Below are 27,957 nucleotides of genomic sequence, written 5' to 3'. Positions count from 1 at the left end.
CAAAACTTTTTTTTTTTTTTTTTTTTTTTTTTTTTTTGTTAACAGAGTACAATGCGCTATATCTATTTCTACATCGAACAAGATCCAACTGACTTGACACTTTAAAAGTGAAATAGGACGGGGACGCACATTGTATTCTTGTCAGCTTCTGAGAAAAAAATACATCTGTGAAAAAATAAAAGGTAAATAACTTCTCATATAAGTCAACGAGATCTTACACTGATCTTACGGTAACGTTTTAGGGTACAAATAAGAGGAGCGGTTACCGCTGTCGCGTTGCAGGCGCGCGCCTGTCCCGGTTTGTCATCATTGTCTGCGTCGTCTTTGTGGCTATGAATGGAAACTTTGAGGAAGCAGCAGCACAGATGCGGGGAGAAGCCGATGTGTGGGCCCGAACTGCCCCCTGGGGTATGATGGGGGCAGTTAATGGGGCAGGGGCACCAGGATATCCACGTAGTTGATGGGGAAGAAGCCCGATTGGCCGTGCAGCATGCCCTCGTACCAGTTGTCGTCGATCTGATTGGTCAGGGTGATGACATCGCCCTCCTTGAAGCCCAGCTCGCCCTCGTTCTCAGGGTCAAAGTCATAGAGGGCGCGGCAGCAGGGCTGGTCCATGGGGGCTGAGACAGGGGAACAGGAAGGTCAGGGGGAAACTCCTCTACGGTATCTCTATGTCTGTGTCACACAGGGCCTGTCCAGACTCACGTCCCTGGTGAAGATTCCAGCTTGAACCAGTCTGAGCTGGTCAAGCTGGTTTAAGCTGCTTTTATAACTCTTCTGGCTGGTTTTAGCTGGTCAACCAGTAACCAGTTGAAATTAAAACCTACCGTCCTGCTGGTTTTCATTTCAACCTTAATTTGGTATACCTGATTCTACTAATTATCAGCTCAATGAGATCTCTAGTTGTTGAATGAGGTGTGGCATTGTTAGGGTTGGAGTGAAACCTACGGGACGATAGATCTCCAGGTACAGGGCTGGGCAGGCCTGGTGTAAAGACAGCCCATGATGTAAGTAAAGTCAGTGGTGGAGAGTGGGCCTTGTCTTACCGGGAGACTTGGCGGTGCCAGTGTGAGTTATTCCTCCGTTGTGGTTCTCGCTGGAGGTGAAGTCCATCACCATACGGGGCTTCGGGACGAACTCTCTCCTGGGCTTGCTGGAGGCCTCCCGTATTCTGTCAGATAAGGAGGGGAAAATCTGAGCAGTTGATTGAAAATAATCCCCATTAGTTCATAGTGAATTTGCGTCTGAACTACCCTCCCGGTTGCCCTGCGATAGATTGGTGGCCTGTCCAGGGTGTACTCCTGCCTCTCCCCCAATGCACGCCGGGATAGGCACCAGCACCCCCCGCGACTCTGACCAAGATAAGCGGGTGTAGATAATAGATGGATAGATGGATGAATGGATGGATAGATGGACTACCCTCCTGGTTCCCCGGTCTCAACATCAAACCCTTTACAGTAAGGCATCAGTTTTGTTGCTCTGCCAAATGAAATAAAAAAAAAAAGGTTTGATGACTTAAACAGTAAGACCCCGAAGTGACGGACCTGTCCTCCATTTTGCTGGAGAGCTGCTGCAGGATCTCGGTAGCCTGCCGATGGTACTCCACCTGCGCCTGGACCAGGGCCGAGAGCTGGCTCACCTGCTCGATCTGATCAAACAGGAGAGACACAGACACTGCAGTTAGGTATGGGCGGTAAACACAGCGAATTCAAGCACTCTAACATTCCCTACTCAGAATCAGAATAGCAAGGCCGTTAATAAACTCAGATGAGCTTTCAAGCCGTCGCTAGTTTCAGTTGCTATTACAAATTAACAGGATGGATAACCTGTACAAGAAGCCAAGACACGACAAGAAATCAACAAATGATTAATAGCAACATCTCAACCTATAACGCTGCAGACAAGACAGAGGGAAGCTATAGAATGCATTTTAACAGAAGAGCCATACGTCGCTCTCTAGCAGGTTGAACATGCTCTGTTCTGCGATCTCCTTGGATTCATCGAACTTCTCCAGGGCTTGCTTGATCTCCTCGTCCTGCACTTTGCCCTGCCTCTTCTTCTTGTAGTCAAAGTCAAGGCGTCGGCCTTCCATTTTCTTAAGGTGGTGCTGAAAGAGAACAGGAGCGTGTCTTTGGATTAGTACTACGCCAGGTTCTCAGTTTGGCAGCAGTGCGGTTCAGTAATCATTGGGCTTGCGTTTTAGGAGCATATATCTCTTTTCTGACTGTTGGGATATTTTATGTTTTTGGAAAATCTCATTAAAAATAAACTCAAAGTTAACATCACGATACTTCAATACGTCTCACCAAATATGTTCCTTGATTTTTTTTTTCATCTGACCTTTTTATAACTTAGAACAAGCCAATGTCATTTCAGGCTGGCTTGAAGATGTCAGCAGGCTCCTTATGCTTTTAAAAATGGCGGTACCTGTATCTCCTTCAGGTCTTTATCATGCAGATTCTGCAGGGGGTCGATGAAGTTCTGCTTCACCTCCATGTCGAGTGCGTCCTTCACCTCACCGAGCTCACGCATAGCTTCCCCAGCATCGATTAGAGCCAGACCTTAGAAACACAGCCCTTACACAGTCAAAACTCAGGCAAAAAAAGGATACCAGTTAGAGCCAGATCTCAGTATCACAAGCAAAGAGCTTTGCCGGTCTTATATATCCTCTATTTTATGCCTTTTTGTTATGTTATGCAGGTTATGAAAATAAACTCATAGACAGGTTTTCTCAACGACAGAAATAATGAAGAATTAATTTTTTGGGGTGAATATTAAATCGTTATCATTACGATTTATCGCAGTCATTATCAGTGTGACCGGGAGCACTGCATTGTGGGAGAATTCGGCGTTTGGTCTCACCGAAGCAGGACTCCTCCCCGAGCTCCTTGCCGAACTTCTGCATGGCCTCCCCCAGCACGGTCTCTGCCTGGGGGTACCCCGGGCCCTTCTCCTGCCCCCGGATTTTGGACATGGTGTTGATCATGCTGAGCTTGGCCCTGGAGGCTGCAGGGGGCAGGACAGGTCACATTTAAGCGGCCGCCCGCGTCCCGACCCCTCTCCAGGGGCACGGAGGCAGCCCTGTACACCCCCCAGCACACTCCGTCTGGCTCTCACAATAACCCCAAAGCTTTGCACACATGCTAGAGGACACTCCGTCAAGGATCCTTTAATAAATTATCTGTCGTACGCTATTCAGTGTGCGATTGATTATTTTCTTTGTACAAACATTGTTAGCTGTATTTTCAGGCCAAACCAAAGGCGCTAAACAAAGAAAGATATTGATTGTCTCTCTGCTTGAACAACAGATCAGCATCATTGTGATGGATGAGATTTACAAGCCCGAAGCCTGGCACAGCTACAGTATGTATTTCTGAACACAAAAATCTGAGCGAGGGAGGGAGGGAGAGAGAAAGAGAGAGAGAGAGAGAGAGAGAGTAAGAGAGAGAGAGAGAGACGGAGAGTGACAGAGATAGAGAAAGCATGCGCGCATGTACATGCATATGCGCATCTATTGGTGTGTATGTGTCGTACAGGTTTGCTCACCTGGGTTGGGCTGCAGGTACTCTGTTGTCCTGGTCATTATTTCTAAGACCGCCCTGCTGGTAGTGTCCACTTTCTACAGCAATACAACAGACAGCATGCATGCACTCAAGTTAGCTGCTCGAATTAAGAGATAGGATGCATACCCTCAATTTATTTAACAAATGTATTTACTTATGAATTTATTCTTAAAATTATAGTGAACTGTCAAAACAGTGTAGATGGAAGTGTGCCAAACTGACAAAGGTAGCTTAATTATTCTGTCTTCTCAATGTAAAAGAATCGCACAGGAAGCGGACATGAGGGGCTTAGAGCTCAGAATACTCAAAAGTAGCTTAGTCTGAAAAGTAGCTTAATCACAAACACAAATGCGGAGAGCCACCTTGGATTTAAGTGGAACATCTGTGCTATGTGTCTGTGCAACAGTCTCTATCAGACACAAAGGAACTTGCTGATCGCTGGACACTGATTATATTATTGCTCACACTGATTTTGGGATTGTGGATACCCTTATTGTACCTCAGTGGTTCTAAGTTCCAGGTTTTTGTGGAAGAAAAGCAAAAACATGTCCTTGATGGCCGGGGCAGAGTTCTAACACAGTCGTGCACTGTTGTCTAAGTGAGGGCTATTGAGTTACTGTACTGTCACCCGACAGCCTTTCCTCTGGTTTGCGCATGAGTCTGAAATACTGCCTCTGAACCTCATTCATCGGGATTAGATATCATTTAAGCCTGAATGTCAAACCGTATACAATAAATCTGCCCGGAAGTCCGATAAAAGCTCAGAGATCACCATCCGGAGAATGAATAATGTGACCTTTACTGCTGTTTGGAGAGCTAATGGCCTGTTGAGCAAGCAGCCATTTTATCCTCATTTGCTTGACCTTAAAGGAGCCAATCACTGCACAAGACATATGCAGGGTTATAGGGCCTCCCTTAAAGAGCCAATCACTGCCCAGGACATATGCAGGCATATAGGGCCTCCCTTAAAGAGCCAATTGCTGCACAGGACATATGCAGGGTTATAGGGCCTCCTTAAAGAGCCAATCACTGCCCAGGACATATGCAGGCTTATAGGGCCTCCTTAAAGAGCCAATCACTGCCCAGGACACATGCAGGGTTATAGGGCCTCCTGCTCTCTGAGACGTTCTGGAGCAGAATGAGGCTGCGCTGCTCTCCTCTGTTCACTGATCCTCAGGAAGGCTCCAGAAGGGAATGATTTGTGATTCTCTCGTGTTTTGTAAGGATGTGAGAAGGGTTCGAGCAAAAGCACCTTTTCCATTTCTTTGAAGTCGTCATCGAGTTTGGTTCCCTCAGCGCCTCCAACCTTCTCGCTCACTTTCTGCGGAAGAGAAAACGAGAAAAGGATGAAAGAAGAGGACAAAACGACAAAAGATGAGAGAGGAGAGCAGTGCTCTCTCTTTTTTCTTCCTTACGTATTCCTCATGATTTCAGATTAGGAAAGCAGAGCAGGTCGCAGGTTGAGACGGCATCACAGAGCAAAATCTGCCACAGCTGGGAATGAAACCCCTCAGCAGCCCTGGGGGTGGGGGGGATGCTGGAAGTGGGGGGCCATATTTGGGGTAAAATTCTGTCGCTCTATGTTCAGCACCACACAGTCAGGAACAAGAGAGGAACAGTCCTGCTGAGCATGTTGGGTGTACAAGCTTACTGTGGCCCAGAGCCTAGAGCATCTGCGCTGCACTCTCAGACAGAACTCTGTGTGCTGCTGCTGTGTACATTCATAACCTTCAGCCAGAGACTTTACCCAGTGACTTCCCTAGCAAAATCCAGCCTTACAAATGCTTACACCCAGCCCTACTGGAGGCTTCCACTGAGAAAAGGTCCAAATTTATACTGACAGGGAAAGCAGCAGATCTCAAATGTGTACTGACTACTAAAGTTCTGTCTACTGTGTGTCTTTTAAAAGATTTGTCCCCATTAAATTTCACATACGACTGTAAGACAGTGAGCTCTTCACACAGAATTCAACTGAGCTGAACCAGCAATTTATTTCTCAGATGCCCTTAGATTTACCTTCTGAAACTACAGTACATTGCAAACCTGACGCTTCTGTTTGTATATTTCACACACAGCGAGCTTATTATCTACGATGAACGCTGACATGAACGCTGAGTACTTCACCGTACTCTAAAATCCCTAATGAAAGCTGAGGATCATACTGCACACAACAACCCATCATTTATGTCCTGGAGCAGCAGATGTGTCTCTGTATTATATATTTGTTTAGTCTCCTTGTGATTTGTTCCTAGCACGCACTCAAGACACAGATTAACCACACACAGGGAGACCAATCTTTTAATTTAGGTAATGTTGTCTAACGATTCGCTGTGCTAAATCAGGTAATGTAGTCTAACGATTCGCTGTGCTAGGGCCCTGCCATGTCTGCATACTGACTGTCATCTCTCATCTGTCAGAGCAGGGTAAACACAGGCTGTAAGTGCCCCCCCCGATGCCCCCCCCCCCCCAACCCCCCCACTCCTCTCCATCAGAGTGAGAGCCTGCAGTAAATCAGGTGCAGTGCCCTGTCATAAAACTGAGCACCACACCCCCCCCTCTTCCCGCCCCCCACAGCGTTTCCACCCCCCTCCGCCCCCCCCCCCCCGCTCCCCCCCCCCCCACACTGTTTACGGTGTTTATGGAGCTGAGCTCCAGTGCTGGAGGACTCGGTCCGAGGAGACCCATATCTAAGTGATCTGAGAGCCTCGTTTACAGTTTTTACGCTCATAATTAATGAAGGGGTCAGTATGTGCGCACGGAAGTACACAAACAGGCCCGCAGGGACACGCATGCACGCATGTACAGGTTTACGCATCGACAATAATGCACACACACGCACAGATACACACATTCCTCCCCAAGGCACTTGTAAATAAGACCAGGCCTCCTTATATACATCAGTCAGGGAGCTGCAGTCATCTTTATATTCATGTCTTTGTTTTTCTTCTTCATGCTTCAAGTATCATGTGAAAGCACAGAGGCTAGGTTTGGATTCCCACGTCTCCTAGATACCAGGGGTCCAGACTTCCCGAGTGGATGTGGGATTTTCACAGCGTGTGCAGCCATTCATGCCGACCCCTCAGAAAGTCTGTCTCTGCCTCCTGCAGCGCCCCCTGTAGGCTGGCGGGGGCGCTGCAGAGGAGAGGAGAAAAGCTCAGAGACGCACCTGGGCAGTATGAGGCCCACACTGTACAGAAGCTTCAGAATGTCTCGTTCGTCTCGGGCAACGGTGGCTGTGCATATTTAATCAGCTCTGGGTGGGTCTGACGCCAGCCAGCCAATCGGACGGCCCGACCTGGTAAACTGAATCCACTCGGGGCGGAGGAGCATTTTGCCATCGCAGGAGGTGCAGCCGCAGGACGTGACATGTTCAGCACAGAGAAACCGCACGCAGACACCAGAGAAACCGCACGCAGACACCAGAGAAACCGCACGCAGACACCAGAACGCATTTCCCCCCCACCGCCTGTAAACAGCCAAATAATCCCCATGGGCCCCTGCATCCAGCGGCGTCAGTCCCTCCTTAACACCGTCAACATCACGTGGAATTCTTCATCACCGAGGAGAGCCGGTTGCTATGGAAACAGGGACCTGCCTGGGCGGAGACGTGGGTTTCCTGCTCTGCTCTCCGTGTCAGACACCGCCCCCAAACCGAGGCGATCCAGATCCTTCCCCCGAGCGCACGGCGACATCATTACAACTGCTCGTCAGAGGAGCGTTCTTCATTATTTGTGCATCTTTTTTAAAGATGCGTGGCAAAGCAGAACGCCTTTGAGCACAATAAGGCGCGGGTTCGAGGGGATGCCGAGTGTGGATCTTAAACAGCGAGACAGGAGCTGGGAGAATTAGACTCTCAGCAGGGGAAGGGAACAGGCAGGCACACAGCACCGAGACTGAATAAAATCACACCTCAGCATTCATGGCTGTGTGTCAGAACAGAATCTACAAAACCAGAGATGGTACCGGCCCTGTGCTGTTATAAACCAAAAAATTAAAATAAATATAAAATTTTTTTGTTTGTTATTTTCTTCATGACAAGTTGTTACTATGGTCACGGCGAGAACACAGTGTCCTGGAAAACCTAGAACGATTTAAAAATAAAACGAGCAGAGATCTGTGAGCCCAGTGGTGTGTGATCCATCTGTTCTACCTGCTGGCTGGAGGGATGCCGTGGGAAAGGCTTTCTGCTCGAGCAGCTCTGAGGGGAACGAACGCCCCAAAACTGTTTCTGCTTGAGCAGCTCTGAGGGGAACGAACGCCCCAAAACTGTTTCTGCTCGAGCAGCTCTGAGGGGACAGGACGCCCCAAAACTGTTTCTGCTCGAGCAGCTCTGAGGTGAACGAACGCCCCAAAACTGTTTCTGCTCGAGCAGCTCTGAGGGGACAGGACGCCCCAAAACTGTTTCTGCTCGAGCAGCTCTGAGGGGACAGGACGCCTCAAAACTGTTTCTGCTCGAGCAGCTCTGAGCGGGACGAACGCCCCAAAACCGCTCGGCCACACTCTCAAAAACCACACTGACGCGTTTGGTCCTCCGTGTTTGGCTGTGTGCAGAGGGACTAGGCTTTGCTCTGAATCTCAGCCCCCCTGGACTGTGAGCCCTGTGGGGAAGCACAGCAATCCGAGCCCGTGACTCACAGTGATTACTGAATAATTACTGAAGGAGGCAAAGCACATTCATCCATCACTGGGCGAGGTACCAAGCATCAATTCTGCACAATAAAAAAACCAAAACACCTCACAGGGTGGCACTACATCAACACAAACATCCATTGCTACCATCTGTGGAGGTATCACAACCCTACATCTCACAGACACCTGTCTGTGCAGGTTTAAAACCCCACCTCACAGACACCTGTCTGAGCAGGTATCACAACCCACAGCTTACAAATATGTAAAATTAACAATACAAAACACAAAGCCAGTGCCCAGAATTATAGCTGCTGTAACCAAAGATTCTGCTCAGAAAAGATTGCAGCGAGAAGGAAGAACCTCCACTATGCCTCCTCAGGCTGAGAGGGGTTTGCCGTCTTGAATCCAGATGAGATGACACATGCTGCCTCTGGAAAATGCTTTTCTTCCATTGTGCTACTCCAGCTTTGTGCTGTGCCTGTTGAAATCTCAACACACCGTGCCTCACTGTTAACATACGCGTAGCATGTACCGTAGGTCAGGAGCCTCATGTGAGTAATGGCTCTAGGGTCAATTAGCTAGGGGCGTGGCCCTACCGGCGTCGCTGGTTACCGCGGCGAGTTCCTCAAAGGTGGAGGTGTGCGTCCTCCCAAACGTCGCCCCGCAAGGTCACCTCCCCACGGAGAGGCACTTCCCGTGACTCTGAGGAGTGGGGGTGGGGGGGTGGGAGGCGCCCAGATCAATATCCATCAGACATCAGACAGCGCCAAGATCAAATATTCACAGCAGGGACAAGAGGAAAACCGTTGAAATCTCTGAAACAAATCAAAACAACCGGGCTGGATGGATAGCAAACCGACTCAAACATGGATCTGTAACAGGCTGTGTGTAACACTGAATGTTAAAATGTGCAAGAACCATTTTCAGATTAAATCACGTTTCAGAAATCCGATTTTCTAACGTCCTTTCCATATTCCATATCCATCGTTGGGCCTTCAGTGATGAGACGGCCGTGTGCTCACTTCTCCCAGGTATCAGATCTTAGCTTCGCTAATGATCTTACCGTCTGCCCCGGCTGCAACAAGGTGGCTTACGGCCGGAGATCTGCTCAGTCTGAGCCTGATCCAGTGAGAGCTGCCCGAAGATCAGCCCAGCATGCGTACCGCCTTGCCATCTGGATAGCGGTAGGAAGGTCACAAATATTACAAAAAGGCCACGAAATGACCTGTGTCCTGACCAATCGGAAGCCGCAAACACTGACCGGGGTACAGGATATGGTTGTCCGGTAGGGGGAGGGGGGGATAGAACATGGAATTCATACAAATTGGACCGGACCGTGGGGTCACAGGGACGCCCGTGTCCAGTGCGTAACGGGTGTTCTTCTGGTTCCTCTGCCCGACCCCTCACCCTCCCCTGACATCGCCCTGCCTGCGGCCGTCTCCGTTTCCCTAATCCCGCCCGGCACATCCTGTCCTCCCGTAAGCCCAGCGGTGACTCACACTGCCTGGGCAGATTGAGCTCCGGGGAACAGCAGCTTCTGAACTGGAGCAGGAGACGGATGCGTCACACGGACCCTGTGTTCACTCCGTAACACCCCCCAGTCACCAAGCATGTTACTGAGATTCCAGAAGAAAACGTCTCTGTGAATACAGGGTGTGATGCATGGTAAGGATGAATAAATGCATAGAAAGAACAAACCCGATTTCAGAACAACAATGAGAAACAACCCAAAAATAATGGTTTTAATAACAGAATAAATCTGCAGTCTTTTGTTCAGGCATACCACACATTCCCAGCCCAGACGGGCGGAATTTGCCAGGTTCTGCTGTTCCCTGGCAACAGACATTTCAAGATCATCTGAAGTGGAACAGCATGCAGGGCTGCAAAGGCCTCTGCAGGTCAGACCCCGAAACGCACCGCAGAGGAGAAATAATGCGCGACCATGGGGGTGAGGGGTTATCCTGGAACCCGTCCAGTCTCTAATCTCCGGTTGCCAGCCCCCGCTGCCCCCGCTGCCTGCCTGTCTGCCGCTGGCCTAATCTGACGGGTCTGTGCTTCTCTTATGCAACTCTGGAGTGGCTCAAAGTCACGGGCCGCGTGCGGGCTTCCTCTGCGTCCATGTGACCGCGCCAGATCACATGATCAAAGGGCTCCAGCTGATTCTGCTCCCCTCTTACATCACAGGCTCTCAATCTCAGAAGACCTGACTTACATGCAAAGATACATGCACACACACTCACACACACAGACACACATATGTTCTCACACATACACGTGCACACTCACGCAAACATAAACAGGAAGACTTTCACATACATGTACACACACGCAGACACACATGCCTTCACACGCAGACATACATACACATGCACATGCACATACATGCAAACACACTCATGCAATCAGGCACGCCCACACATAAATCCGCTCAAACTCTTTGGCTTGATGTGACATTGTTTTGTCCCCTATTCTACAGTACAGAGGCACTAGAGCTCACGCAGAATGACATTTCAATAATGCAACAGTCATAAAAAGGGCTTTTCTCATTCATGCTCCAGGCAGTTAAAAGAAAGATAAAAGAGTTTCTCATTCCTGTAATGGTGCCAAGATACAAATTTGACTTCTAAATTGCATGATTTGTCAATCATTCCAAATTATTCAACCTGCAGAGCTCAAATTAGATAGACGGGTCTTTGAATGGAATAATGAGGTTTCAAAGAGCAAATACATAATTATGATGATCACAAAATTTGGTGAAATATTACACAGGCTGCAGCCAAATTGGGAATAAAATTATACCTTTTAAGGTGTCAAACTGCACATAGCATTATAGGCTTCACAACAGATTTATATTTACTTAAGAACATAAACTGGGACATAAACACCCAACATAGCCATAGGCGCAGAAAGTAGGGGTGCTTAGTGTGCTGCAGCAACCCCTGCTGGTGGGAAGCCTACTGCAATAATTAGGGAAAACCTTGTCAGTCACCGATTGTTAACATTTTAGTTACACTCTAAAATAGCGAATAAAATTATTATTGTGACCCAAACAATTAGATAGAAGACAGTCTTCAAGTCACTTTCAATCATTTATATAAAACGGACAAAAAAGTTTAATCAATGTGAGATGTCGAATCTGCACCCTGATACAATACGCGCGATAGCAACGCCCAATGAAACACCAATCAGTGCTCTGCAATCATACCATTCAAACAGGTGGACACGTTAGTTAGTTGAACTTGTCGTTCGTCGCTACATTGAAAAGATCTGTTTCCGACCCTTTGTCGGCTGGAAACCTGCCTGCGGACCTTAACAACTCAAAAAAGGTTAAAACACCTGCACATCTTACATGGACAAAGGTAGTGACATTCTCGACAGATTGAACATTAAACCCGTCATTAGAATTCTAAGCAAGGCTACATTTGGGGCCTTCTGAGTGCAGGTAAGAGATCTGGTTATTCAGTACACTGCCGCCGTGCAGAATGTTTAATTGACAATGTTTTGTAATATACAAATTGACTTGGCTACTATTTAATGTGCAATATAAACATCGAGTGGAAAATGGCAGCAGTGAGTGTGCGACAGTGTGTGAATATGTTGGCTATGCGTTTGGTAATCGCTTGAGAGGCAACAGATGCGATTGGTGTATTATTGCGTAATGGCCGTCGAATTCACAAGTTGTGGTGTGTAATGTGCAAACTATATAGTGGCAGCATAATTTAGACCGTCTAAATTGGTCATCTTACCATTGGTTTTAGACATTGTAAGCGCTAGTAACAGCCAACTGTGAGCATACATTAAATCATTATTGGGCCTTCATGTCAAGCTAGCCCTCCAGTCACACCAGTAGGCTTTCATACATGACAGATTTGTGAATCATTGAGTCTGTCGAAATGCTTAAAAAGCAGTAATTGTGGGTTTTATGTTGTGCATTCATACGGAAAGAAAAGATGCCCTGTTTTTGTTTCGTTCAATATCGTTAATCACCCTCTGGACCCAGCCTGGTTTTATTCTGCACGCAAGGTGCTAGTTTTGTACTTGGCAGGATTGTTTGTTTGTTTGCTGAACAGGTTACCCTACAGGGTTGGAGTCCTGATCTATGTGGTCACTTCTGGCACTACGATCTTTACTTCACTCTAGTGTGTTTTTCTGCACCTCTGCCCCTTGAACTGATGCACTTGTTGTACGTCGCTCTGGATGAGAGCGTCTGCTAAATGCCTATAATGTAATTGTAATGTAAAAGGTGCAGAGGGTATGTGTTGTTTATTTTGTTATGCATTGTATTTGTTATGCGTTATACACTGTTCACACCTTATATAGTTTACATCTGTTTTGCGTAGTTATGTCATCGTGTGTATGGAGTTAAAATGTAACCGAAAACTACTTGGTTTAAAGCTCCCTCCCTGCTAGTTCAACAAATAAAATTAAAACAACGAATATTCAAATTGTGACGTCACGATTTAGCATTTCCGTCGGCAGTACCATAGACACACATGGGCAGCACCACCAGCTGAAAACATCTTCCTGCGCCCCTGGGCTATGCAACATTTAGCTTGTTTAGGTGGTCGTGCTCGTTCTGTTCGTCATATACCCCATTCATTGTGTCCTGTTTGAAGCTGAACGGTATGGAATCCCGAGACTGATTCCACGCAGTGTGAAGAAGATAACCACGTGCACAGAGGCCCCCTTTGCTGTCGGCAGCTGTGAAAGGAAGTCCTTAAGTTCAAACGAACGCTTCTGGTGGTTATCCTCTTAAGTAGGTCCGTGATGTGAACGTTTCATCTTTATTAAACGCTTCACTTCTGACAGCTGTCCCGTTGTGAAGGTGCAGTTTGGAGGGGAAACGCTGTGCGGTGATTAATACCTTGGCGGATTTCGAGGCATGGGGGAATTTACATTTATACCGCGTAACGCAATTACAGGATGGTGATGTAGCCCTTTCAGTGCGGACCCGCACGCGCGTCTCGTAATGCGCTTCGGGGGAAAATTCAAGGCTAGTAAGGAGAGTCACTGCCATTATTCCGTTACTAAGCCCTCATAATTAATATCATCATGAACTCCGCATAGCTTCCAGTGGAAGGAAAAATGGCTCAGCAATAAAAAATGGAACTGCTTGATATATTTCCTTTTCGTGCCTGTCAGGGCTTCCGCCGGTCATTACTACTACAATTCACGTGCTAGCGCTTGTATGCTTGCCACGTTCCCATCGCCACATACAGTAGTACCTGTACTGCCACGTGGGATTCAGCTGGGTGGAGATGCGTGAACCAATCTTAATTATAATCCCGCTGTGCAATCTCTGGGAGCATCAAACTGTGTGTGCTTGGCATGTATGCGCAATTAAACCAAAATGCGCATTTAAACCATTAACAAAGTGTTTGAATATACTAACAACTGAATACCTTCTTTGGGTTCATTTCTTAAATTGCATGTTGTGGGTGCCGATTTCTTTTAGTTCTTAATCCTTTTCACTTCATGCGTGAAATATTCTCACAAATTACTTTTACTTTATCTGTTCTGTGACTTTGGCAGTGCGGTGGGCATAAGTGTTCTCATAATGTTAATGATGTTCCGCTTCCTACAAACATCTAATATGGATGAGGAACAAGAGCACAGACTGGTTCATGACCAGCTTTCAGGCAAGCTATCTAATGAAACCAGGCCAGGGCTGGCTCTAGGATGTTGGTGGCCCTGAACAAGAATGACCCGGAGAAGAGTACGTGAAATGTGCATGTGTCCATAGAGACCGCTGTCTCTAACACATCCTGTACAATGTACTCCGAACACGCGGCTCAACCCTTCAAGGTGTATGATCACAAATATGTGATTAGAATGTTCTTAACTGAACATTCTAATGCTGATGTCACAATCGCTGGTGGTAACTGAATGCAATGAGTTCTAGAACACTGACTTAGAATTTTGGAAAAAAAAAAAATTACTCTTCAAAGGGTTAAAGTTCCTGCTGTATCAGCACTGGTGTTGTTGCAGGTCCACTGGCCAGAGGGGTAAGACCTATTTTTATATGGTCTATGGGTAAGACAAGCATTTCTTGTGAGTCACCTGACTGGAGGTATTGTGATGTCATAATCGCTGACATTTCCAGTGTTCTCTGCACTGGGTCTTTAAACGGTTGCTTTGCCGCCTTCTCTCCAGCTGAAAAACTAGCTCTGGAGAGGCGGAGAAGGTCAGATCTATAAAATATTAAAGCCCTAGGTGACGCGACACCTTCTGTCTCTGCTTTACGACTGACTCTTAGACACACTTGCAGTTGACTGTCAATGCCATTATAAACACACTGAGAGAGAGACGACCACTGTCCTGAACTTCTTAATTACAGATTAATCAAACTGTATTTACACAGCGTGTGTGCTCGTGCAGAGTTATGTGACAGGCATACTACAGATCCATTCTTCCACATCACTAGCCCACAGTAATCAGATTATAATTGGTGAACACATCATGTAGTGCAATCATTTTTGTGTTGCTGTGTAATGAAATATGACACAATCTGTCTCTGTTGCCTACAGAACATTTATCAGCAGTGTAAGTGGGTGCCTGCATGGTGTTCAGATGAAACGATCCCTGGTGGAATAAGGTGCTTCCTTTTACCTCTGCGACCTGAGGTCATGATCATGTTTAACAGAATCGCCAACACGGCACTCAGGATGTACGCTGGTCACTGCCTCCTAAAATATATATGAAGCACCTGTGAAAACTCCCTGCTCAGAAATCCCCATACCTGCTTACTGTTCAGAGAAGCTCTCCCTCCTCCTGCTTACTGTTCTTATTGTGTTTTGTGACCCCTCCCTCCCGCGGTTCGTTTTCGGCTGTGTCAGGCTGAGAGGGGGGGGGCCACTGCCAGCACTTCTGTGAGGGGAGGTATGGCAGATGGCGGGTTCTCGGGGGGGGTGGGGGGGGAGGACGTGCTTCCATGCCACAGCGTCACGCACAGACAGCTGACTCAGCCTCTCTCTGTCATGCTGAGGCTCGGCACCTGACTCCTGAATCAGTACTTCGCGTTGGATGATGAGGCCGTACTGGGATCAGCCTGGTCTGATAAATGGCATCGCTTCTGTACCCTGCGATAACCTCGCCAATTACTGTGACTGTATGTTTCTCCGGTGACATTAAAGGGATATGTTTATTTCCTCCGTTCAGCCAAACATAAGTGTCAGTGGACGCAAACTCCCCAATATTTCAGTGAGGGCTTGCTCATGTTCGGTCTATTTTTGTTCTCTTCACAGACAGAAACCTGCACACTGTGGCTGTTGTGTTTTATTTCTGCTTCTAAATGTACTTAAAACTGGTTATTCATCTCACAGCCATTATAGGTGGACACTGGACTCCAGAATCCTTGTTTCTCTGGTGATCTGTGTGTTTCTCTGGGAATCTGTGTGTTCCTTTGGGAATCTGACTGTTCCTTTAGGAATCTGTGTGTTCCTTTGGGAATCTGACTGTTCCTCTGGGAATCTGACTGTTCCTTTGGGAATCTGTGTGTTCCTTTGGGAATCTGTGTGTTCCTCTGGGAATCTGTGTTCCTCGGGTAATCTGAGTTTTCCTTTGGGAATCTGACTGTTCCTTTGGGAATCTGTGTGTTCCTCTGGGAATCTGAGTGTTCCTTTGGGAATTTGAGTGTTCCTTTGGGAATCTGAGTGTTCTTTTGGGAATCTGTGTGTTCCTCTGGGAATCTGACTGTTCCTTTGGGAATCTGTGTGTTCCTCTGGGAATCTGAGTGTTCCTTTGGGAATCTGTGTGTTCCTCTGGTAATCTGAGTGTTCCTTTGGGAATCTGTGTGTTCCTCTAGGAATCTGAGTGTTCCTTTGGGAATCTGTGTGTTCCTTTGTGAATCTGTGTGTTCCTCTGGTAATCTGTGTTCCTTTTGGGAATCTGTGTGTTCCTCTGGGAATCTAAGTGTTCCTTTGGGAATCTGACTGTTCCTCTGGGAATCTGTGTGTTCCTCTGGGAATCTGTGTGTTCCTTTGGGAATCTGACTGTTCCTTTGGGAATCTGTGTGTTCCTCTGGGAATCTGAGTGTTCCTTTGGAAATCTGACTGTTCCTCTGGGAATCTGACTGTTCCTCTGGGAATCTGTGTGTTCCTTTGGGAATCTGTGTTCCTCTGGTAATCTGAGTGTTCCTTTGGGAATCTGTGTTCCTCTGGTAATCTGAGTGTTCCTTTGGGAATCTGTGTGTTCCTTTTGGGAATCTGTGTGTTCCTCTGGGAATCTGACTGTTCCTCTGGGAATCTGTGTGTTCCTTTGGGAATCTGTGTGTTCCTTTGGGAATCTGTGTGTTCCTCTGGGAATCTGAGTGTTCCTTTGGGAATCTGACTGTTCCTCTGGGAATCTGACTGTTCCTCTGGGAATCTGTGTGTTCCTTTGGGAATCTGAGTGTTCCTTTGGGAATCTGAGTGTTCCTTTGGGAATCTGAGTGTTCCTCTGGTAATCTGTGTGTTCCTCTAGGAATCTGTGTGTTCCTTTGGGAATCTGTGTGTTCCTCTGGGAATCTGAGTGTTCCTTTGGAAATCTGACTGTTCCTCTGGGAATCTGTGTGTTCCTTTGGGAATCTGTGTGCTTCCCGGTGCTGTCATTCTTGGGCCTGGCCCATACCTGCACACGGTGTGCAAAGGGTTAATGAGAGACGGCCTCATCCAGAGACAATTCATCTATGTGACCTTTATGGGTATTCAGTACTGTGTTCCTTTTTACAAAAAAAATCAATCCTGCTCACTCACTGCAAGTGCCATACCTCGAAAATATTTCGGCATCATGGACCTCATTAACGGTGACAGAGTGAATGTGTTTCCAGGTGTGCAGCGGAGCAGGTGTGACCCATCACTGCGAGTGCTCATGTTTTTCATTTCCCAAATTAAACTGTAATGAAATGGCTCCAAAACATTTGCTGGTACAAAGCAATCTGCCCTTTGGAAACTGTCAGGCACAACTGTGTGAGATAATGGTACTCTCACTAGAACTGGAGATGATGAAACTTTATATCGATTTTGCTCATCACTTGAAAAGCAAAAGGTGCTACTTCATATGATTAAGTCATGGCTGCTGATGCTGTTCAGAAAGTTAATGCGATGCATTGGAGAGATGAGAAACAAGGCGATATCTTTTCTGTGAGATGAGTTAGCACAGACTTCCCATTCAGGTTCTTGACAGGACTGAAGCCTGAGTGCTCAATGTCTGAGTCCGTTTCCCACTGTAGTCTGAGCTGTTTACTGGGGAATATGCTTTGTGAACATTCATACTTGTTTAGAATGTGTTCTATATTCAGTTTTCCCTCTCCTGTAGTTTCTTTTCGTTTTAGTTATTCCCTGTGATCAGGGTTCACCCATAAAAGAAATCTATTATCTCAGTGTGACTCTGAATAAATCAAGGCTAAATAAATAAAAGAGCACCCCTTCTTAGACAGCACTGTCAATATGAACTAATTAAGGAAATGTTAGTTCGTTTAATTACTCGCATTCCAAAGCACCCAAAACAGATTTCTGTTCTGCAAACAGAATCTGCTTTCAGAGGTGATCAATAATTGAACAAAACCACGGCGACTGTCTCCCTGATGGCGACGGACCGATTTCCTCCTACAGTACATTCGCACCACTGCGCATGCCCTCCGGTTTCCATGCCAACCATGTCCCAACTGCAGGTGACAGGACGGGGCTGATACTCATGCAACAGCGGTATGCCAGTCCTCCTTTTTCCCCCTCCCCCTCTCTATCCATCCATCTCTCTCTCTCTCTCTGTCTCTCTGCTTGTCTGACCCCAGGGGGAACCAGCTTGTGGGAATCAGTGGCTTTCCTTGGAAATGGAACATTCCACCATGAGAGAGAGAGGGAGAGAGAAGGAAAGCGGTGGAGAGAGAGAGAAAGGAGAGAAGGACAGAGGGAGAGGGATGCTTTGGCAATATTTACATATGTATTCCCTGCCAATAAAGCGACTTGAATTTGAGAGAGAGAGTAAGAAGGAGCGAAGGAGAGGGAGAGAGAAGGAGCACGCATGAATAATTCACAGCATGTCGCTGGGCGTCAGGTTGCTGTCCGCGATGTTTAATAGGATGCAGAGATACCGAACGCCAGCCATCTCTGGGCACTGAGCCTTGGGTCTGATGACCCAGGTCTTCCTTTCTAATCCGGACCATCTAAGCTGTCCTTCCTGTCCGTCTGATCTGACGTTCCTCGCGGAGACTGCCAGTCACGCAGCACGGCAGCCCTTGGTGGAGACTGGGTGGAGCCAGAATGGAGGCCAGAGCCCTCGCTTGTCCTGATCTCCGTGGCAACGAGGGCTGAATGCCAAAACCACGGTTCATCTCCGAGTGGCCGACAGACGGACAGCGGGTACGGGCAGCGTTTTTAACCCTTTCTGGCTCACCCTAGTCAGGATGCGAAACCTCGACCCTTTAAAGACGAGGGCGGGCGCTCGTACTCACCGAGCCGCTCGTTCTGAGGGGGAGAGATAATTGGAACTGGCGCAGTGGATGTGAGAGATTGAAATGGCACTGCGTGTGGAAGACAACGTAAATGCTGAATAAAACCGCTTTCTCTCTGGAATGTGTGACAGCACGTCACGCACGAACCTTCTCCAACATCGCCTCAATCGTTTAGTGCTGCCGGTTCACTTGTAAAGTTGCACAGGGTCACAGTTGTCCCTTATTCTTTGAAGAGTTCAATTAAAATTCTTTGGGGGGGGGGGGGGGGGGGCTGGCTGGACTGGCTCCCTGTGTTTGAGCTGGGGAAAGGCTGCAGTAAAGCAGCAGGAGCCACCCCTGGCACTGCAGCCCTAAACGGTAACAGATCTCTGTATGACCTGAGCTCAACCGGCTCTGGGTTAGTCTGCCTGGCAGAAACCTAAGAAGGGCAGGTACTCCACTGGAGGTCACTGTGGGGGGGGAGGTTTGGCCCCCGACTGAGCCCTGATCACTCAGGGGGACCCCCTCTGTGTGCGAGGCGGGGCCCCTCCCTGCCGGGGTTTGGGTGGGGGCAGGGGTCCGTGGCACACCCCTCTGCAGTGTGCTAGTCTGTACCCCCCGGACTGGAAGGCACCCAAACGTGCAGTGCAGGGGGGGGATGAATAAAATATGAGAGGTGCAGAGGATCCGGGCGTTTGGGTGTGGATGCATTATTCATCCCAGCACCTCCTCCTACCCCATCTACTGCAGCGCTGCTCTGCAGAGCCAATACAGATCACACTCACATGCATGCACACACACACACACACACACACACGCGCACACACATACACTTACACTAGAACAGATCACACTCACATACACTTACACTAGAACAGATCACAATCACACATACACACACACGCAAATACACACGCATGCACTCACTCACACACACTCACACATACACGCGCGCGCACACACACATGCACGCAAATACACACGCACACACATACACGCACGCACAGACACAAACACACACACACACATACAGACACTTACACACACAGCCCCACTTCACCTTCAGTGCTGGAAAATTCCACGTCTGTGGAACTCAGAGCTGTTCAGCCGTGCAGTATGAGGAGGCTGCCAGCTCATCAGAGGTGAAAACTAGACTGGTTCTGAGAGTGAAAGTCCTCCCCACTACTTTGTCCCAATCATCTGGATTTGCTAATTGGCACAGTTAGTCAAGGGGTAGAACTAGTAAGTGTAATTAGTTGACTGAGGTAGAAGAAACACATGGCAGGACTTTTACTTTCTGAGCCCTGGACTTTCCACCTGTACAGTAAATACATCTGACCCTTAGGGAAATCCTGCTTCCTGTGGACGGATGCATTACAGTACTGTGTGGAAAAAGTACTTTCCAAACGTCCACAGTACTGTTCATTTTTGCGCTGTTGGTTTCCTTGGTATCCCCCAAACGCTGCAAGTGTGTGCTAGCAAGACGTTACCCTTAAACTGGAAATACCGCAGAACAAACGGGTGAATCCTGTGGGCGAGGTCGGAACTGAGTCTGATTCTGCGATTCGGGTCACGAGCGGGACCCGTGAGAGGACGGCCAAACGAGCGATGACAACACCGGCGATGTTAGCAGCGCGCAACCGAAGCGTACGAAACCGCCGCTTTCCGTGTGCCTTCTGCGTCCTTCACCCGAGATGACTCTGCCTCACACTGTCCCCACTCGAACCAGTGCCCCCCCGCGGAGATGGCCATTGGCTGCAGGGGTGCATGATGGGAAACTGACCCTGACGTTGCAGGGACAGCTGCGAGGCGCTAAAAATACGAGCAGCGCTGGAAAGACGGTTATTGAATTTTCCGTTTTGCTTTCCCACGGTTCGTGGGCGTGACTCAAACCGAACTCCGCTCTTCCTGATGAGCTAATAACAGAGCGCTCTCCCAGCCCCCTGCCCCCCCCTTGCCCCCCCCCGAGGTTCATAATTACACTGTGGCATTTACCAGGAAGAAACCGCTTTTTTTTTTATATTTCTTTTTTTTCACCAAACCAGCCCCTGGGGGGAGAAAAGCAAGATGGGCAGCGCTCTTTAGAATAAGGTTACATTTGTAGGGTGGTTTCTGAAAGGTTTTCGCAATACTGATAAATGCCATCATGGCTGTGGGCTGTTATGATAGGCTGTGACTTGGCCTATTATGTCTCTATTGGCCAATGAACTGAAATCCAGGGGAACCCATCCCACAGTCCAATGTTGGACTGAAAAGTGTAATAGAGCCTATACTATATAATAGTATAAAAAGCAGAGGCATGATAATGTGGTATTGTGTGTGTGTGTGTGTGTGTGACATGCCACAACATTTGTGGAGCAGATAATGGATAAAATCCATTTATGAATTTTATGAAGCGTGGAGCTCCAGCAACTTGGCAGATGTTCAGCCCAGGCTGTGTTCCCCCGGGCACAGCGTTTGCATCTCCCCAGTCATTTTAAATCCCATAAAAACTGTATTTCCCTCATACTGCAGCACTTATGACTCACTCTCCCACCATGCAGCAGGGGACTTGAGTTTGACCTCTGACCCCTGCTGCTGAACACATTGAGCATACTGGCTCCTCAAAGAGCTGCCAGCTGATTGCTTCAGTGCCTGGGGCAGGAATGTAGTCTCAGCTCAATGGGTAGCTCTGCACCAATGGGAACAACTGTCAGAAATTCACCTGCTTTAGCTGAGCAGATGGAGTCCTGGAGTATTGGAATAATATCTGCAGAAAGATGAATGCGTTTCATTTTATTTTCCCGCTGACCTCCTGTTGAAGCCTCTTTCTCTGTGGGGGGCAGGGCTCGCACAGCCTTTTGCGAAAAGCACATCGTGTCCCCTCGCCACACCTCGCAAAGAAAACCTTCATCCTGCTCTCCGAACAAAAGGAAGTACGACCGGCTTTCCAGAGCCAGCTGTCTCGCCGCAGTCCGCCAAGAACTCCGAAAATTGCCGGTAATGAACGGGAATTAAGTGGTTCTAGAACGCTGAGAGGTGTAATGACGCCTCGCGGATCCAAGCCCGGCAAACCCCCTCCGCCAAACGCACGCATGGGCCGAGCGGTCACGGTCGTTAAACCCATAAGGACCGCGACGCGGCGGACGGAACGCTCAGCTCCTTTCAGACCGCCGTAGATCCGCCAACCAAAACAAAACGCAGCCAGAAGTGGGAAGTCGTGCGTAGTACTGGTTCCTCAAACAGGCTTATGTCTTCCTGGGGGCTGAGATTCTTCCTCTCTTTTTTTAAATTATGCAAACTGTTTCGATGCGCAACTTATTAAACAATGTTTGAACGAGATGTAGTGTGCATGTGAACGCGCGGTAGGCACGTTCATAAATTATGCATAGATATAACTTACTAGCCTGTCACAACTTGTGCTGTCATTGTGTATGCAGATGTAGACCTGAACATAGAAACGATATTTGATGGATCTGAATTGTAATGCCAGTAATATTCATTGCATGTCACTGAACATAAAAAACTACAAATAACTAGTCCAATAGCAATTATGCTTTACAAATATGGCTTGTAATACAAGTTATGTTATTGAAGAAAGTCTGTAAAAAGTAAGCCCAGATTTTGTGTGCACATGTTCTAAAAGGCCTAAGTAAGCCAGATCCACGCTGAAATGCGACAGGGTTGCCTGTGGAATTGAGTTAGTGCCCGGGACCATGTTATCTTCACAATTCTGCTCCGCTTGGTCTTCTAAAGTTCAGCTGTCATGGCCCGCTGTGGCTCTCTAAATTTAAGTGTGAATAAATCTGGTGCGCGTTCGAGGGCTGCATCTCCATCTCTGCGCCATGGATCACAGAAATGAGAAGCAGCGTAGCCTAGCTGGGCTAGCGACAGGCGTGACCTGCAGCAGTGCCTTATGGGATATGGTCTGGAGGCGTAGAAATGACACTCCCTCGGGCACTCGATCATCTCTGCGGGTCTTTCTGGAGATGGTTGTGCTCACCAGCGGGATCGTAGCGTCACTGTGCCCTCCTCTCGCTGTGTCGGGGAACCCGGGGGGTGGATGGACTCTGGGTTTAAACCAGGCCACACCCCCTGGCTGAGGTCAACCCACTTCAACCCGCTTTAGCACGACTCTGCACATTCACGCAGGACAGTGCAATCTAAATCACAACGTGAACTCCCCGTCACGCTGATCGTCTGTGACTAAACGCTCCGTCTCTCTGGCCTGACTGATAAGACACTCCTCCACCTGTCTGTCGCTCACTTCTCTGATGAAGACCATCCCACATCATATGTAACCTCCCGATCTTTTCCAGCAACTGAAAATGTGGAGTTTCACTGCAAATGCAGTTTTCCACACTACATAGCAGCCCTCTGAAGTGACGGAGGACGTGGTGGATGCGCAGTGCTGACTCAGCCGTTTCATAAATATTTCATCCTCATTTCATCTACAGGCCATTTTTTGCCCCTGTGGACATGTTTATCTACCCTGAACGACCACAGCGTTAGGACCGTTAGTGATGTCTCAGCAGCGTGGGCCTATCAGAGGCAGCGAGCATCGCGGGGCTGGTATGACCTCAGTGCGACACACACACACACACACGGGGGGGGGGGGGGGGGACACACAGGGGACACATGCTCTCCGAGGCCTGGTTTTGGGGCCCCCCCACTGGCCTCTGTTGATGGTCAGCGCCAGCAGCTGGAGCCGGCGGCCATGTTGTCCCCTCCCCTCTGAGGCCCGGGGGACTTCCTGCTCATCGGGCTTCAATCCCATCATGCCCGTCACCTTTACTAAAGCGCAGCCTGGACGATGCCCGTGTCAGAGGAGAGGAGGCGGTGTGTTACAGGCGTTTGTGCCGGCAGCCAGAGAGCGCGCTCTCTCCGCGCTACGCTCTCTACGCGCTACGCTCTCTACGCTCTCTCCATGCTACGCGCTGTCCACGCTACGCGCTGTCCACGCTACGCGCTGTCCACGCTACGCGCTGTCCACGCTACACTCTCTCCTCGCTACGCTCTCTCTGCGCTACGCTCTCTACGCGCTACGCTCTCTCTGCGCTACGCTCTCTACGCGCTACGCTCTCTCTGCGCTACGCTCTCTACGCGCTACGCTCTCTCCGCGCTACGCTCTCTACGTGCTACGCTCTCTACGCGCTACGCTCTCTCCATGCTACGCTCTCTATGCGCTATGCTCTCTCTACGCTACGCTCTCTCCACGCTACGCTCTCTACGCTCTCTCCACGCTACGCACTGTCCACGCTACGCACTGTCCACGCTACGCGCTGTCCACGCTACGCTCTCTCTGCGCTACGCTCTCTCTGCGCTACGCTCTCTCCGCGCTACGCTCTCTCCGCGCTACGCTCTCTCTATGCTACGCTCTCTCCGCGCTACGCTCTCTCTATGCTATGCTCTCTCCTCACTACGCGCTCTCTACGCTACGCTCTCCGCGCTACGCTTTCTCCATGCTACGCTCTCTCCGCTCTGTCTGCGCTACGGTCTCTCTACGCTACGCTCTCTCTGCGCTACGCTCTGTCCACGCTGCGCTCTCTCTGCGCTACGCTCTCCCCACGCTACGCTCTCCCCACGCTACGCTCTCTTCATGCTACGCTCACGGGCCTTCTTACCGCGTGAGGAATGAACAAGGCCGTTCACTTTTAAAACCCTGAACCTCGAGTCCCAGCGCCTGCAGAGCTCTGAGCGTTTCACACGCAACATGGCGGACAGAATGCCAAGGCCTGCCATTGGCTGAACTGTTATTACCTCCGGGAGTGATCTGGTTTCTGCTTTACGGTCTTGGCTGAGATAGATATTTGGAAACAGGAACCTGTTTTAGATTGCCTTTCAAGCCTAGGGCTGGTTAACTTGTTTCTCCCTCCATTTTATTTCTCCTGGTACAGTGGCTGCATTAAACACAGTCTAAGCTTGCTCCAGGCACTGAGTTCCCTGCTCAGGAGGGACCTGATGACAACAACAAGCTAATGAAACAAGGTTGTCATAAGAGGTGCCTGAGCAAAAACAAACAAAAAAAAAAAACATCAAGTTTTTTATTACACTAGTGACAGTGGTCAGAATCGGTTAAATCAAGCACCGTCTTTCACAGGTGTGATGTGGGGTTGTACTGAATTATTATTGTTGATGATGATGATGATGATTGTTATTTTGAATGGAAGCGTCACTCAGTGACGCAGTAAGACTGACTACCTTTCTTGTAAAATTCAACACAGGCAAAGCCTTCATTGTGAACCAGGCTGAATAATCTACTGAGGCTTTTTAATTTGTCTTCTGTAATTACCAAAGCGCTCATTTGACTCCAGTGCCATGGAGTGTTTGTTTGACACTTGATGTTGTTATTACATCATTTACATAATGAACTTGTTTAGCTGACACCCCTCATCCACAGTAAATTACACCGCAGGCATTTATGCATACAGTAACTATACATTTATACAGCTGGTTATTACTAAACACATGCACACTCATCCCTTCTACAGACAGGGGAAACTGCAGAGAGACTACATCTACTAAACACATGCACACTCATCCCCTCTACAGACAGGGGAAACTGCAGAGAGACTACATCTACTAAACACATGCACACTCATCCCCTCTACAGACAGGGGAAACTGCAGAGAGACTACACCTCACACACACACCCATCCCCACACATTGAGGCTGTCTGCCCCAGTGACCAGACCAATATTGCGATTCTAATACCCAGGAACTGGTTTCTGTCAACTGAATACATTCACTGGTGCAAACAGCTGCAAAAAGATTCCACAGAAAACAACAATGAATCAGAAGTTAACAAATTGTCACATTATTGTGTATTAGATGTTTTCAGATGAAAAACAGCAACTGCAATGAATAAATAAATTAATACATTTATAAATGCACTTAGAAGATATGTCGCTCATGTGTATCCGTGTACTGAAATAAACCAAAGAGAATTCGTAGTCTTCCATTTCACAAATCTCCACCATCTGGGCTACAGTGAGCTGCCGATTCTGTAGTACAGACGAGCGGAAGGACAATCAAAGAGCAGCATGTCCCAGTTTCCTGGCGGGAGGCTCAGGAAGTGCGGCCTCTGAGGACAGACGGCCACTGTGCCGCGTGCCGAGCTGTTTGGCGCGGACTGCGATGCCGCGTAAAGCTTTAAACTCTCCACTCCCTGTCAGCTAGGCAGCGACTGCCAGCAGCCAGCCTCTGTAGATAATCTGGAGATAATCTTTAAGGCAGTACAAACGTGCCACAGGGTTGTAATACCACTTAATTGCACCTGCTTGTGGGTGTATGTGTGTGTTTTGGTGAGAGTGTGAATGTGTGTGGAGCATACGTGTTTGTGCGAGTACGTGTGTGGGTGTGCACGTGCATCTCAGTTCTCAGTTTTAACCTCCTTATACGATGTTCTGCTTTATAATCTGAACTTTTTGAAATAAATGTTCATCTGCAGAGCTAGTTCCCCTTTGAGATAACTCGGAGATACGATATGTTCGCGTCTGATAAAATGCATCTACGAACTGAAAATGTTACCATGACACACGTTTTTGATCCCATACACATATGGATCTTGTGCTTATTAAATAACCGCATGTTTTTAAATAAAATCCGTATAGGTAGGCCTAAGTATTAGATGCATTTGTTGCCAATTACACTGATTGTATGCATAATAATATTCAGCAGCCCTTTATGTTCAGTGCAGTAGACATCTTATTTATCTCGTAACTGGATAGTTTATTGGTATGGCGCTATCCGTGCTCTCTCGCTCGACCTCTGGCGGGATCCTGAATAATGTACCACAGAATGCTACGTCACGGCTCTGTGGCTATTATTGGCGCTACGCCTGTGGTTGATTCATATTGCTATTTTAATCCTACAAACCGTCTCGTTGCTGTAGTTCTTTTTTGGTACAGGGTAATATGGGTGTTTGGACTTCCTAACTGCCTTTTTGGGAAATTCTTATATTAATTCCTTTTAATTTTATTATAGACTAGCCACCAGAAGAACAAACACAGCTACCCTTCAAATGATGATAATATATCTGAGGCCCTTGTTGTAATGATATTTAGTGTTAGCGGTGTAGTGTTTGATAATCAATCAATATAAATATATTCCTCTTGTGGCAATTGGGGTTCCAAAGACAAAAGAAAACCCAAATGAGTAAAAAAAATTTGAACGCTGTGAGAATCAAAAAATTGTGATCCTGAAAAGGATTTCAGACCTGCATATTTACAGCTTACAATTCATTCGTGGGGGGTGGGGGCAGCATAGTGGGAGGACAGTCACGAAGCGATTCGTTCTTAATTGCGAAACACGTTCTTGACAAAACTTTAATCAACGTGCAGCTCAAAATCTGAAGCGACGGCACAAAAGCGGCGATATAGAAACCGCTAGGTTTGGACAGACTGCACGTGCAAACACCGGACACCTCTCTGCTATTATTATTGCCACGGAATGTCGTCTGAAGGGTAGTCTTAATTTTCCTGTCTGTCCAGTCAACAGAAACAAAAGCGTGACGACATTATATGAATATGTACATCAAATGCATTTCATACCGCGTTCCACTGAGTAAAATTGTAAAGACGGGCTTCTCACCAAAATACGGTACTGTAAATAGTGTGTCGTGTGGCCTATTTAGTCATTCGGTGGAAACCGTAAATGAAAAATACACAGTCATGTATTGCTAATTGATACACGATTAGTCAGACATACACCAGGAGGGGGAGGGAGAACATTTGTTTTGAGCTAATCCACATTAACCATTAGGATGCGAAAATGCTGAAATTTCTGAGATGCAAATCCCACGGGAGAAAAAAAAATCTGCACAAATTCCGTTCATTTAAAATATTTGAACTGGACGTAATTTTGACGATTGCATAAACAGGCTTTTGACGAACACGGGCTACACGGTCTCCGCGGACATGGCAAGAAATAGACAACCGCGCGCTCTTACCTGAGTCGCTTTGTGGAATTGTTTCTTCAGTCCTGCGACAGACATGGTTTCTGATTAACCAGTTTACTTTGGGGAAAAAGCCAGCTACTGTGTGTATTTGTATGCGACCACTACCTATTGTTTTTTTTATTTTTTTATCGAGAGAAGCTTTCCGACGCTCTCAATTACTTGGAACCACAAGGCTCTGGTTCTGTCTTATGGTATGATCAGGTTATTGAATGTCGTTCTATTGTAATGTCGACACGTCAGTGACGTCGCCCGGCGCCATAACCAGTCCCTTAAAGGAACAGTAGCAATGGCTGACCAGCCTCTCCGGGCTGCCGTCACAAATAACACTACCAGTGAACCACAACGTATTATACATGAATATTACGTATTTAATGTGTGCTGTTAGGTAATATGTAAGTGGTCCACAGGGGCACTATAAG

At 47.8% G+C, this 27,957-nt stretch overlaps 2 protein-coding genes across 2 annotated transcripts in view; one reads left to right on the top strand and one right to left on the bottom strand.

Annotated features, from left to right (window-relative positions):
• Positions 1 to 6: 6 nt before the first annotated feature.
• sh3gl2a (SH3 domain containing GRB2 like 2a, endophilin A1) lies at positions 7 to 27,790 on the bottom strand. The gene is made up of 9 exons (XM_035426266.1): positions 27,530 to 27,790; positions 4,816 to 4,884; positions 3,547 to 3,619; positions 2,863 to 3,006; positions 2,428 to 2,561; positions 1,949 to 2,107; positions 1,545 to 1,648; positions 1,047 to 1,171; positions 7 to 620 (listed from the first exon to the last, which is right to left on the bottom strand). The coding sequence occupies exons 1-9, from the start codon at positions 27,572 to 27,574 to the stop codon at positions 424 to 426; spliced, it is 1,050 nt and encodes a 349-aa protein (XP_035282157.1). The 5' UTR covers positions 27,575 to 27,790; the 3' UTR covers positions 7 to 423.
• bnc2 (basonuclin 2) overlaps positions 11,603 to 27,957 on the top strand; it is a 293,681-nt gene continuing 277,326 nt past the window's right edge. Inside the window, exon 1 of the mRNA XM_035426255.1 lies at positions 11,603 to 11,634. The gene's annotated coding sequence lies outside the window, so the exon portion shown is untranslated. The remainder of the gene's footprint in view (positions 11,635 to 27,957) is intronic.

Source organism: Anguilla anguilla, chromosome 7 (genome assembly GCF_013347855.1).
Source record: "Anguilla anguilla isolate fAngAng1 chromosome 7, fAngAng1.pri, whole genome shotgun sequence".
Taxonomy (NCBI): Eukaryota; Metazoa; Chordata; class Actinopteri; order Anguilliformes; family Anguillidae; genus Anguilla; species Anguilla anguilla.
Note: the sequence above shows the minus strand (reverse complement) of the source record. Positions and strands in the feature narration are given on the sequence as shown.

Bases quoted from the DNA above. Each gene is read 5' to 3' on its own strand.
- sh3gl2a (XM_035426266.1), bottom strand. From the start codon at position 27,574: ATGTCTGTCGCAGGACTGAAGAAACAATTCCACAAAGCGACTCAG. The intron at 3,007-3,546 runs GTGAGCAAACCT...TGCCCCCTGCAG, and splicing joins GTACCTGCAGCCCAACCCAG to CCTCCAGGGCCAAGCTCAGC. The intron at 621-1,046 runs GTAAGACAAGGC...CCCCTGTCTCAG, and splicing joins TGGCACCGCCAAGTCTCCCG to CCCCCATGGACCAGCCCTGC.